The sequence below is a fragment of the Etheostoma spectabile genome, unplaced genomic scaffold (assembly GCF_008692095.1).
Source record: "Etheostoma spectabile isolate EspeVRDwgs_2016 unplaced genomic scaffold, UIUC_Espe_1.0 scaffold379, whole genome shotgun sequence".
NCBI lineage: Eukaryota > Metazoa > Chordata > Actinopteri > Perciformes > Percidae > Etheostoma > Etheostoma spectabile.
In genome coordinates, this window is record NW_022605596.1 from 739,257 (window position 1) to 753,296 (window position 14,040).

The following is a 14,040-nucleotide window of genomic DNA, read 5'->3' on the forward strand; positions in this document are numbered from 1 at the left end:
TGGAAAGCGCTCTATAAATAAATGTATTATTATTATTATTATTAAGTATTCAGTGGCTGTTTAAGTTTAGATACATGGTTTTCAAAGTAAAATATTTATTTATATATATTTATATACATATCTATATCTATATATATCTATATCTATATATCTATATCTATATCTATATATATATTTATTGGTCATTCTCAGAGAACTGCTGTAATCTAACAGCATACCATCTGGATCTGGAGAGAGAGCTGCAGGAGCCAGTCTCATAACATCAGATTCTGGTTTATTTAGACATATAATTCATATAAGTCATATTTTTTTCATTATATTTATTTATTATGAAACCTAAGTGTTAACATGTTAACTAATACGTGTTATTACAGTATCATGGTGTCTCTGTTGTTTAACATGGTCCATTACAAATCAAGACTGTTTGCATTTACTATTTGTTTTGTACATTTTAAAGGAAAATATTTCAAAATTGAAAAACTAACGAAGAGATTAATAAACCTATACAACCACAGGTCCTCTATGCCTGTATTAGACTTGTGGGGGCGCGTTAGTTAATTTGTGGTTTCTGTGAACTGGCCTTCAGTCTGCCAGATAATCCGTAACTTCATCTCTTTTACTAACACAAATTTAGATAGATATGAAACATTTGGATGTATCTTATACATTTGACCCACATGGTGACAGATATGCAACTTTAGAAAAAAAGAAAAAACATACTGTATGTATGTTTGTGTATTGATCTACTTCTCACCAGACATTGAGTCTCTTGCCAAACACCTTGATGCTGTTCAGGTGTGTGATGGCCCTGTCCACAGCATACTCATCTCCCATCTCAACCAGCGCTGTGCCAGGAACGCTCTTCATAAACTTCACCTACAAGCACACACGATCACACAGTTGTTCAAGTCTGGCTTAAAACAATAGTTGGGTGTCCATATGGACAGTGAAACAGATGTGGCCTTTGTACTTCCTTGTGTGCTTCCAATGTGAGTACGGCTGGGTATCGCCAATCATTTCCAGAATCAATTTCATTCTGATTCACAAGGTCCCGTTTCGATTACATTTCCAATTCAATTCAGTATCAATTAGGTTAGGGTAATTTCAGTTAAAATACCAATTTAGATTGGATATAAAAGAGATTCTCAGAGAACGAACGCAGTAAATTGTACAAGCAAGAAGCATGCTTTACTGAGTAACTTTTTGATATGAATGGACGTCCGTTACATCCAAGCCATTGCCATATGAGTTGCAACAACGCTAATTAAGACTCTCAGCTCCAGACAACTCTCTCTGGATGTCTCAGTAGGACTATGTTCAGAAGATTGTGGCGTCCGGCGACTATCGCGCAATGAAACTCGAGAGATAACGACCTCTTCTAAAGAGTCCATCATGGTTTTTTAATCCTCCTTGGCTACTAGCAACTGTGTGGAGCAGGTAGGGGGGGGGGGGATTTGTGTAGATTTGATAAAATGCACCCAGGTTAATGTTTACATTAAGAATGGATCCTCAAAAAGAGGCTCAACTCACCACATCCATGGTGAAAGGTTATTAAAATCTCAATGTCCATGTTTTTTTTTAATCATTATCAGGACAAAGATTGATTTTACTTGGAGAAACAATTATTTTTAACCCAGCCCTAAATGTAAGTGAGTGGTTGAAATCCTCAGTCCTCGTTCCCTGCAGACATACTGTACATTCCAAAGTTGATCTGGTTTTATGTTCTATGAAGCGGTACGGCATAGTGGGCTGAGGATGTCTGAAAGTTAAATAAAGCTCTGCTCTTGGTGCACGGGCAGAGTGTAAGTGTATAGAGTCTTTTCATGATAATGTAAGGAAATGATTAGGGTGGGGGTCATTTGTGAGCAATTCCTGTACCTTAATAAAGTAAACAGCAGTGACTGCTGTGAAACCACAGTTATGACTCTCCTTTGTTTCTACAATAAACGTGAAACTGCAAAAGCTGTCAACGACACCCACCTTCTCGATGTTGCCATAGAGGCAGAAGAGGTTGAAGATGCGTGTGCAGTTCATCTTGGACGAATGGAGGCCGCTCACCATGGCAACAGAGCTGGGGGCATGGCTAGAATATGAGGAGGATGATTGGGGCGCAGGGTAGGACACCATGTCTGGAACATCCACTGAGCTGAGCTTGTACCTGCTGTTGCCAGGCAGGGGCAGCAGGGGGCAGGGTGCACCTGGGGAGGCAGAGGCTGAAATGAATAGAATGATAGAACAATCCTGCCTGTGTCTGAGGTGATTTCTTTAGACGTGGCTGTGCTGTCTTTAGTGTTAAAGTGTTATGTAAGCACTCTAATTCTCATGTGTGGATGCAAAAAGTCCCACATTAGCCTCTAGAGACCGCCAAGAATGTAACCATTTTGGCACGCCCTTATAATAATTGTCGTGTTTTGATGTTGCAATGATGATGCAAATTTTAATCTTTTTAATACAATGTTTTTCCTGGCTGAGGTGCAACAGAAAAGATCGCCCCCCCCCCCTCCACACACACACACACACTCCCCACTTATCTGGATACTGAAGACATCTGAGGCCTCCCTTTAGCTTCAGCTGAATGAGGACTTTTTTTTTACAGTGTAATCACACTTATTCTTTGAATATTTAACACATATGTCAAGCATGTATGCTCACACACATGTACACGTGTAAGGGATTATTTCAGATAAGTGGAATGGTGCTCTGTTTCCTACACAAGGTGTTAACTTAATAATTCATCAAATAGCTAATTTTAGTTCTGTCTTTGCTGATCTAAGAAAGAGGTAAAAAGCTACATGAAAAGAGGGGTGTCATAAAGGAGCATTTCACCCTTATGCACCATCTCCAGACATGTACAAATCAGAGATGTCATTTACATTCATTTGGATTACATGCCGGTAACTGTGTTCTCACTGAATACTGGAACAATTTCAAAGATTTTTGATAACATTAGTCACTACACAAACACATTGGAAAATAGGGTCAAGGTGGAAAAATATGCAAATTCTCCTTTGATCTTTGGGCTTAATGTACTCAGTAACTGTGGCCTATTTAACGTTGAATCATCAAGCCACAAGCACATGCACATGCACGTGTACTCAAGGTTCACCATCAAATGCACATGTGTCTTGTGTTTCGAAGACTCTTCTCACCCCATTTAGAGTGTGTGTGTGTATGTATGTGTGTGTGTGTGTGTGTGTGTGTGTGTGTGTGCGTGCGACAGCTTAAATTAAAGAGTATAATTGACAGGGATCAGTTTCCAAATGCAGGTGAAGGTATACCTACTGCTGCAGACAATTACACATGACTGGCAGTCCACAACTATGTTAGGTGAGTTTGCGTGTGTGTTTGTGTAGAAGAGTGTCGAGTTTCACCTCAGAGGTATGGGGACTGTAGATTAAGTAGCAGCCTTGTATAAGGCGGCAGATTCAGTTACCAGTTTAATTCTAAGTGTGGGTGTGTGTCTTCGTATTACCGTAGCCGTTATCGCCGCTGTAGGACGATGGGTGTTCTCCTAAAATGGCCTGTCTCTGCCTTCCCTTTCCACGGTCTGAAACACACACACACACACACACACACACACACACACACAAACACACATTAATTTACTAAAGAAAAAATGGGCTTCTTTCACAATGTAGGCAATTCAACTTTGACAGTAAGATAGGAAAAGGAATTTAACCCAGAACAAGGCCCGTCAGTATCTGCTGTTTGACACTTCATTTTTAGAAGGCTATTAAAACAAGCTCAAATTATTTCTGGGGCTACATAATAACAACAGACAGTTTGTTCTCTTCTGTCGGATTGTCTGACTGCTTGCGTTTCTTGACCCATTCTCTGATGATGTTAATGTGTTCCCAGATCTCAGCAATTAACTCAGCTATTACAATAATTACATTATTAACAGACATAAATCCTTTAGAAATTCCAATTTCACATTTCTTTGGTCTTATTTTCATGGTTTTGTCATTTCTACCCATTCAGCCATCCATTTTCAGACTTCTAAGCAAAAGGCTAAACAAAGCAGTCCATTTGTCCTTCTCTCTCAGCCATGTAGTCCAGCTCCTCCATGGGGTCCATAGACATCTTTGTGTTCTACGTCAGCCCTGGGGTCTCCACTCCCATAGAAAGGCTTCCAGGAGGCATCCTAATCAGATTACCAAACCACATTTTCAACGGGCTTCTTTTGAAGCAAAGGGCCTTCCAGATGTTGGATTTTTGAGCTGAACAACCTGGCCAAGAACACTAATTGACTCTGCTTATTTCCACAATGTCTTTCATTTGGTCACTACTTAATGCTCTAGACCATAGGTGAGGGTTGGAACATAGCTGACTGGTAATTACTGCCGAAGCCACATCAATCCATTTGTTGATCTTGTGTTCCATCTTGCTCTTACTTGTGTGCATGACCCTTTGTTTATTGCTCAGGAAATGAGAAAATCCCCTGTCCAGCAGAGTATGATGACATTTTAATGATCAGCTTGACGGGCCATGGCAAACAAAGTATGCCTATTTGTTTTTTTTACAAACCAGAAATTCAACTGTCCGAAGAGATGTCATGTGGAAGCCAGTATAACAAATAACACATTAACAAAATAACCAAACAAAGTGATGGAAGGAGGACTAAAGTAGCAGCTAATGTAGGGAGCATTTGTACCCGGTGCTCTCAGTCAATCAAAGTAAACAGCCCTGCCTACCAAATTACCAATAAAAGAGCAAACAGTCACAACCACCAGTTGGACTTGAAGGTTGTGGGCCCTATTTTAACGATTTAAGCGCACGGCGTGAAGAGTCTGGCGCAGGTGCGTTTGGGGCGTGTACAAATCCACTTTTGCTAGTTTAACGGCGAATGTCGGGCCATGCGTCAAAAGATTTGTACTTAGTGCTTTCATCAATCATAGGTGTGTTTTGGGCGCAGGGGCATTTACAATTAAAACAATAAAGGCGCTGGACGGGAAATTGACAACTGCGTCGGTCTTAAACAACACTTGGCTTTGCTCTGCTGCCCCGTACATGGAGGTCACAGGTAAATGAAGCCAACGTCATCTGCAAAAATTGAGATGATGAGAGATGCAACTCTGAGGCGACAATACTGGACATTTCACCCCGCGCTGCACATTCTGTCTCTGACACCGAAGACAAGGCAATCCTTGCAGAGCCCCAGTGTCCACTGACTGTTCTACTCACAGAGCTACTAGCTGAGATCTGAGACACAAAAACTTGCCACTTTTTTTGGCACAAATCTCTGCTATACAGCATCCCAAAAACAGAACCCTTAGAGTGCACGAAATCTGAACCATTTTAAACATCGTACAAGAGTAAAGGGATGGAGAACAGAGGATGGTGCTACAGGAGACTATGGTATGGATGCTTTAATACAGAACTTGTCCCAATACAAGCTAATCAGAACCAGTCTTCTCCATGGTTGAGAAAATAACATTTTTCAGCCACTTTTGAAGGCAACAGTAATATGTAGTCAGGCATTTTATTTGTTCTTGTTAAAAAAAGAAATACACACACACAGTGAAGTTGAGCCCTGAAATAGAGGTTTGGGTTTATTTATTAACTAATCTAATGTACATGACAGTTAAAGAAAAAGATTGTTATTTCTCCCTATGTGCTATTCTCTGAGCAGAGGGTAACCCTCCAAAGGAGTATACAAACCATACAGCTCGTTAACAGCTTGTCATTTTTTCTGTTAAAAGTATGGGAGTTGATTTCAAATACATTCATTTCTAGAAACCACACTCATGAGTACTGATTATACACCCCAGAAAAATGAGAAAACGTCAGTACACTTTATGGTAATGATGGAATAGAGTAAATAAGAAATAAACAGCTTTAAGGTGGCTTTATTCAGAGAGAGTTGGGTATGATGATACAGAGAGGAGCATGTAAACAGAGATACGAAAGAGACAGTACCTGTGAGGCATCACGATTTCTCTTTTTTCTCCCTCATCACGAAAGAACATCAACCTGCATTACAGTATCGTCATAATGATAAAAACATCACCATCATTACTGTGACTTGTCCACAACACCGTGAAAGCATTACATACTGCAGTAAATATACTACGTACAAGCTATACACTTCATTGGAGTCACATTGAAATGACACTGACTTTTGATCAGTTGAAAGGAAGAGTATATGGTAAAAAAGGGATGTTTGAGCTGGTTCTAAACTACTTTATAGAGAGTTTCCTTCTCCCTGGAACTTCAGTGTCAGAGATGTTGAAGCTATAGTGCGTCGTTTCTGTCTCCCCCATGAGGAATTCTAAGTAATGACAACAACACGGTTGATGCGTCCACATGATACAAGCCTTCTGTGATTGTCTGATTGATGTTTTGATATAATACCACAAAAAACGGCTATGATGTCTAAATCCTTTGCAAAAATCTGTGTTACGCCTTATCTGAGGAAAATCAAACTAACAAATTGAGCTAGCGAAAAAAAAAAAAAAAAACTTCAAAACGGAGATATTTATGGTTAACTCCGACCTCCTTGGTAGCCTACCTATTATCGTTGTCGTCAGACAGATTTCTGAGGTGGTACCAAAGCCGTTGCCTATGTTCCATGGCAAACGCACTGATATGTGCAGCAAGCCAGCCCAATAGAGCCTATTGTGATAATAATCATTTATTAATACAAATATAGTTAAATTGCAATGTGTCTATAACTTTCATATAATCACGACATACCACTGCTTGCTCTTGGGGGAATTATTGGGTCTTGTAAATTATAAAGAGTGGTCTAGACCTGCTCTATCTGTACATTATAGAGTGGTCTAGACCTACTCTAAGTGTCTTGAGATAACTCATGTTACGATTTGATACTATAGATAATAATTCACTGATTTGAATTTAATTGAAATCCACAGCAATCCCGCCCTTTGGTTGAGAAATGTCCCAGTTAAATAGCAGATGCTGTAACATATTCTTTGTAAATCTTTACAATCATTCACTCAAAGAACCAAGCAGGCCTGCCTAATTTTTGCCTAATCTGCCCACATTTTCTGTAAAATTTTTGGATTTGTACTTCCGTTGATCCAGACTTTTGACTCAGTAATTGATGTAAAAGAGGTAAAGGACGCTGAGGTGGGCAGGAAAGATTGTATTATGGTACATCCTGGAATATATATCTTCCCATTGCACACAGTGCTTAAATTCCTTGTATATATTTATCTGTTTCTTTCTGTTTCTGTATTTATTGTTTAGTCTTATTATTGTTACTTGTTTGTATGTATGGCCACTTCTAAAACATTCCTTTCTGATTCTGATATCCTGCTTACATTATTGGCTGATTCTTACCGACATCATTCCCAAGTGTCTGTAGAGAGTCCCTTTTCCTTCTGTTAATTAATACGTGCACCATAAGTCAAGCAGTAGCATGTGCAACGCATCTGCAGTCTCTAATTTACACACAGCTAACACAGCATTGGGATCTTAATTAATTATTAAAATCTTCCGACATGGAAAGAATCTAACAGTAATTAGACTTCTCTGCTACACACTGGTGAGCTGTGTCCACATTTATATAATTTACTGTATAGTAGAGCATGGTGTCATAATAATCACAGATTTGTCAGTCTAGAGAAGCTTAATATCTATATTCATACAACTTGCAAAATGTGTTGCGCTTTCAGTCTGCTGGATTATAAAATTAATGTTTTCATACATGTAAAATCACGTGAAACTAAGAATTATGTTTTAATTGGCTTAGAATGTCTTCTAAGGGAAGTTTTGCGCTCCAATGAAAGCAGTGAAATCATAATAATCTTTAAACACAATAAAATGCATTCTTAAAGTATTTTTCAGATTAAAGAGATAGCTAGGCAAAAAGAAATGTTTTCCAAAAGAAGTAAGTACGCACCATATTGTCTCGTGAATGACATTTTGACAGAACTTCACCATTAAGCCACCAGATGTGCAGTAGAATATTGTACCAGCTAGGCCTGTTGATGAGTGTGAGAGCCTCAAACTAGCTTTGACCAAAAATCCTATTTTTTGATTTACATGCCCACGCCTTATGTTAGTTATTTTAGAAAGAAACATTTTTTCGTATCCTCACTTTATATATTCTTACTTCTATACTTGTTAGTACTCTGAGTGGCCAGTGATTCCCACTCAGAGACATCGTTCAGTAATGACTTGCCCCTGTCTGTGTCCTTGCAATGTGCCTCCAATGAAAACATATGTACATATGCATTAATTTAGTGAATATGGCATCTATAACAGAGTTGGGCCCAGTTCACAATGCTATCAATCATTTCATGAGTCATGTTAAAACAAGATAGTCTAAGGCTGCATTATATAGGCTCCAATGGTCATTATGCACCCAACACTAAACCCAGCCTTAAAGGCTCCCTGGTGAGTTTTAGCCCTCTAACAGCGCTATTCTGGTGATCAGTAGGGGGACGGTAACACAACAAGATAGGATCTGATGAGCCAACAAAGGCAGGGAAGAAGACTGCAAGCTAGTAAACATGAAGTCAAACAATGTTGTATACTTAAAAATGTATTGTATATTATATATAATGAGGAAGAGCATGCACTTGGCACACTTGTTAGACCTCAGTGATACACACAATGCAGTTTGGTGAGTAACACTGATCGTAAACATATCTTGTTTGTTCACAAAAGAAATCCATAGCGCACCTTGAAAGCTAACTATGTTACGTTTGTTCTGAGGGTGTAGCTAGAAAATGGTCACACTATTAAAACCACAAGTGTGACCACAACTGTCATGTCGTTAAATACAATTAGCAAAATCTGGCGAGAGAGTGGCGCTTGATGAAAGGTCATTATAAATCATGGACATGACAATTCGGAGCAGATGTAATGGTGATCTCGGCAGTAGATTTTACATATTTTGTTCTGGGCCATCCTTGGCCTAACTGCTAGTGGAACAGAACCACGGCATTTGTTGTGTAACTACAGTTTTAAATAGTTTGACCATTTTAGACTAAAGGTCAATCTAATTTCCTGAAATGATTGAATTAAGAATGAACCAAGCCCAACATTAATCTCATCCCAGTTTGAAAGAGTTCTCAGCTACACACCACATGGTAAAAAGAATGCTGCTCTATAGATAGAACAGTGCATAGATAGCAACAAATGCTACATGGAACAAAACACGTGCTGTCTGGCCTTGGTTTTAAACAAAGCACTGATACATCCCAAAGAATCTATATATGAAAAATATAGAGCTACATTACGTGAAAAGCACATCCATGCACATGTCTGAATGTACAGCTACTGTAATCAGGGGTTCTGATTAGGGGTGTCACGATATACTGGTTTTCACCATTATGACAGTTTTTACCAAAATATAAAGAATAATGTGGCATTAACTCAAACAGTACAGTAAAAAGGTGTTCTTTTTCAAACTATTTCAAGCATGAATTATTATTGTTTTTCTCAAAAATGGATCCCTCCACCTGCACAGTTCACTCGGTCATATTGCAGGGCATTAACTAGAAGTATGTGTAGTGAAAGCAAAGCCAATGCTGAAGTGCCATTAACCTGCATTCTATCTGAAGTTCAGCAGGGTGCTACACCACTTGTTCCTAAATGAAGTAGGCTTGTGTTGAATGCTATGAGAAAATGACCCTACTTCTGACTTGAGTTATTACCTCAGTAAACATTTTCACATTTATTTATATCTATAGACTCAATCAATGGTTTCAAAAGTCTTCTTCACTGCAGCAAGATGTTCATTTTGTAAAGTATGGTCCCATTTAGAGTAAATTGACGATAAAGCAGGACATGTTTTAGGGCGTGGCTACCGTCAAACTGGCAATTATGATAGAGGCTTAGCATGGCACTATGGACATTAATGATTTCATCAAAGTTAAGTGGAACATTTTGTCACCTAAAAATGTTTTGTTCAGCATTATGCCGACCCAGCTAGCTAGCTACTGCTAGCGTTAGCTGGTAACTTAAAGGTCCGGTGTGTAACGTGTTTAGTAATTGTTATCAAAATCTGTGATTGCTATATATATGAATATATGATCTCAACACTAGATGCGAGAAATTCCTACACATTGGACCTTTAAGGGAAAGTTTGCGGATTTTCTGTACTGCTGTACGTGCAGATGAACTGCATCTAAATTGGCAATTCTGAACGTAATTTTTTTTAAATATTTGGCAATTCTTGCCCCTTCAATCACATATTTTTGGAATATTTCTTGAGGCAGTTGGTGTCTTTGCCAACAACATGTCAGTCAAGTAAATAACAATGTTAAAGAGGCTTTACTCAATCATGTGTGAATAGTTTGAATTCTATAAAGGACGGATTTAGCTTGTGTAATTCAGTTCATGGTATGTAGATATCTGACTAAATGTTCTCATGTCAGAGCTACGTCATCACTGAAAGAGATTGTGGAGTCAGAGTTATGGTCAAAGGAAACATCTCAACTCACAACTAGTCCCTACAGCCACCATCCTGCTGTATTCCTATTAGAGAATACACTTGTTTAATCATTACTTCATCCATTCAGTTGGCATTACATTAGCTTAGCAGAAGAGCTTAATATCAGGGAAAATCAAGAAGGACTTTCATAGGTCAGGTAAGACCTTATGAACGGAGCAAGGTGAACCGATGTGAAAATCATTATTATACTATTAATAACTCATTCATCCTTGTTTTTTAAGATTCTATTGTTTAATTCAATTAATGAATTACATGTTTTATGTAATTCATGTTGGAAAAGGGTGGTTAGATTAGTGATCTTTGTAGACTCATAAATCAATCAAATAAAACACACACGCACACACACACACTAGACTTTTGTTTGCACAAAAGAGGATTTCTTTCTAAATGGCAATTAAGTGTGGAAGGATATATACATTTTTTTAATATAATTTTACATAGTATTTTATAATTGGCTCTTTTTGAAAATTAGCATTATTATTATACATTTTTATTTAAAGTATGGAGATGTTATCATTATTGTGATATTGAAAACTTGATTTCGTGACATCCCTAATTCAGATGAAGTCAAGTGACAGAGAGCAAATATTACGCCAGACTTTGTACTGTAGCCTCACATAGCCGGACTTTGTCTGGTCCAAAATGTTAAGCTTTTACCCAGAAATATCTGCAGAATCAGATTTTGCATTGAAAAAAAACAATAAAAAAAGCAGTTTGGAGCATACAGTAAATTTTCATTATTTGTTTGCTGGAAGACCTGCATTATCATCCCTGTTATAAAATACTGTTATTTACTCTATTTTTGTGTAAATTTAATTAATTGTAATTCATAATCGTGATTCTGCTTTTGCAAATGGCATGCCAACACAGCCTGTTGAATTCAATTAAATTGAAGTGAACCACTGAGACTAAACACAGAGAGCTTAACACACTGTGTAGACCAGACAATTGGCCAAGCGAGACTACTTCTCCAGACAGAAGAAGAGAGTCAAAACAGGGTGGAGCAGATAGATGGAGTCCTGCAGACAGAGGTGGGGCTGAGGTCTCCTGGGCATGTTGAAGCAGCAGCTGCATGGTGGTCAGCAGGAGTGAGATCCATCTCTTTCTCTTTTATTGCTGGGTTGCAGAAGTGTAGATGGAAGAAAGCTGCAGTGCATGGTCAGCCTGACGTCCATCCCTCTTTCTCTGTTCTCTCTCTCTCCCTCAATGTTTCTCTCTCTTTCCTCATGGTAAGCGGAGGTGCAGGCTTGTGAGAGGCCGGTGATTTGCTGGTGTGAGAGTGTTTAGATTGGAGATGGAGAGACGGGAGGCGGAGAAGTCTTGGTGTGATGTAGGTCTACGGTCCAAACTGTTATGACTACACTCTCAATCCAAAATGACTGAAGATCTGGACCCAGTTTCACAAATGACTGACCATTTTCATCTATTGGTGTAACGTGAATCAAGGATGGCTGCAGTGGAGGGAAATGTGCCAATACATAGAATTCCTTCTAAAACCAAATCCTACCTTCAACATCACAATATCGCCCATATTGTGAAAAAGTAGGATCATCCCAAACGGCCCAGTGGTCATGGTCTGACTTAAGTCTAAGTATGAAAGAGAGAACAAAGAGAAAGAGGGAGACAGTGTGTGCCTTACCTCGTCTGACCAGGTACGGTTTGGTGTAGTCCCAGCTCTCGTTGTCATTTTTAATCACGTTCAGGCGCGTGGGCTGTTTGACAGAAAGATGAAAGACTGAATCAAGATCCTGTTAAATCACAGATTTACATGCTGCATTCTTAATAATTTGACAGTTTGCTCGTAGCTTTTAGTTAACCCTGCAAAACACTGTTTTTGACCGAAAAATGTCGGCTGCCAGTATGTCAACGAGGCTTATGGCAAAAAGAGATGGCCAGAAGGTGTGGCTATCCCCCCGGGATCTTCCTCTGTGGGTCAAGTCCAAATAACGGGTGCCCCTATTTAATGTCTAAAGAATCATCAATCCAGTGGCGGTGAAAATCAAGTTAGCCCGGCCCATGCTGGTTCATCCACCTATCCTGTTAAGACGTTCCTGGAGAGTTCCTTGGCCGCGGCCACTCCACCCCTTCCATTGATTTGTTTCATTTACCTGACCTACTCAGTCCACATCCTCATCCGCTCCCACTGTTGAGGGAGGGGACTCCAGTAACTGGTCAAAGGGGAAGGGTATGGTCGAGAAGAGAGGTCCTGCTTGATACATCCTTGGCTCACACCTCATCTCTTTATCGGACAACAACGGAAAAGTTGTTTTCTCACTTGATTTATTGCCTCAGTTAAGACCTTTGTAATGAGTTTATGGTCTAAATCTAGTTTTAAGTCTTCTTCAATACACCATGATGTTCCTTTCATAAATAATGGTGCCATTTATTTAACAATAGACCATGAAGCAGGGGATGCTTTAGGGCGTAACCACACGCCAACCTGTAATCCTGATAGATGTTTAACAATGCTTACCATGGCACAGTGTACATAAAACAGCTGTGAACCTGTTTTGGGTTGTTTTCATCTTAATCTGTGAGTTTTTACTTCATCAAAGTTAATTGGAACATTTTGCATACCTAAAAGTGTTTATTTGAGCATCTGGTAGCACACTGTCAACCAATGCTAGCTAGCTAGCCAATGCTAGCATGCTGGTAACTTAATTTAAAGTTGATCAATTTTCTGTACTGCCAGTCTCCAGAGGTCTGCGTTTAGCTGCTGGCAAAATTTCGCTGGATGACTCACGTGAGAAGGGTTGAAAAGCTTAAGGGTTTAGCTTTGCGTAACGCATCAAAACCATAGAGCAATGTCATCCTCCGCCCTTTGACCCAAATATTTGGATAACTTTACAGTCTATGGTCAGGTCAGATAAATTTACATTGGCAATTGTGGTTGTTTAACAATGAAGGCAACAGCTCCCATGATCCCACGTTACTTCCAGACGTCTTTTTTCACTTCTGCATCACCTTTATTCATTTGATACATCCATTAAAACAAAGAAATGACATCTAAAACAACACTGTTGTTTTTCATCTGCATTGTTTTCTGCCATGCAAACAGAAATGTGTAAAATGAACACTCATTTCCTAAATTTAGTTTAGTTTAGTTCATGGTTCCTTGGTCGAAAAGGAGCATCTGACTCTGCTCAGGGGAATATCCCAAACTAATCAACATGTCGCAAAGTCACAAAGACAGAAAACCATTTTGAGTTTAGTTTTGTCCCCAGGTACGTACACAAGACATGTGCGTAACCTGTATTGACCCAGTTTGGACCTGTTCATATGACAGCAGTTTAGATCCATACACTTCACGGATAAACCCCAAAAATACACTCAATCACATAATTACAAAAATAAGTTTTCTTTCAGTTTTCAGCTAGATTTTGTCTTATCTGGGGTCTGATAAATTGTAAATTCATCAAATTAAGTGCCCATAATGCTGCTTTCCGAGCTACGGTTGCTGACATATTCCACGGGACACGTGTGAGTGCAGTCTCCATGGGAAATCAGCCGTTGAGGCTTTTGTCACTCTTCCTGTACTTGCACTGTTGTTTATTTGCAAGAAAGCAGCCAGCCACGTACCAAAACTTGTGAATCGGTCCACAGCAGTGCCG

General features: G+C 39.2%; 1 protein-coding gene and 1 long non-coding RNA gene across 2 annotated transcripts in view; one reads left to right on the forward strand and one right to left on the reverse strand.

Annotated features, from left to right (window-relative positions):
* LOC116686488 (uncharacterized) overlaps positions 1–12,562 on the forward strand; it is a 15,589-nt gene extending 3,027 nt beyond the window's left edge. Inside the window, exons 2-3 of the long non-coding RNA XR_004331269.1 lie at positions 1,520–1,540; positions 12,551–12,562. This is a non-coding gene — a long non-coding RNA (uncharacterized LOC116686488). The remainder of the gene's footprint in view (positions 1–1,519; positions 1,541–12,550) is intronic.
* The window catches only part of hnrnpll (heterogeneous nuclear ribonucleoprotein L like), a 39,894-nt gene that overhangs the window by 8,399 nt on the left and 17,455 nt on the right, over positions 1–14,040 (reverse strand). Inside the window, exons 7-10 of the mRNA XM_032511507.1 lie at positions 12,069–12,141; positions 3,473–3,547; positions 1,981–2,198; positions 755–876 (exon numbers count right to left, since the gene is read on the reverse strand). Of these exons, the coding sequence (XP_032367398.1) occupies positions 755–876; positions 1,981–2,198; positions 3,473–3,547; positions 12,069–12,141 (488 nt within the window). The remainder of the gene's footprint in view (positions 1–754; positions 877–1,980; positions 2,199–3,472; positions 3,548–12,068; positions 12,142–14,040) is intronic.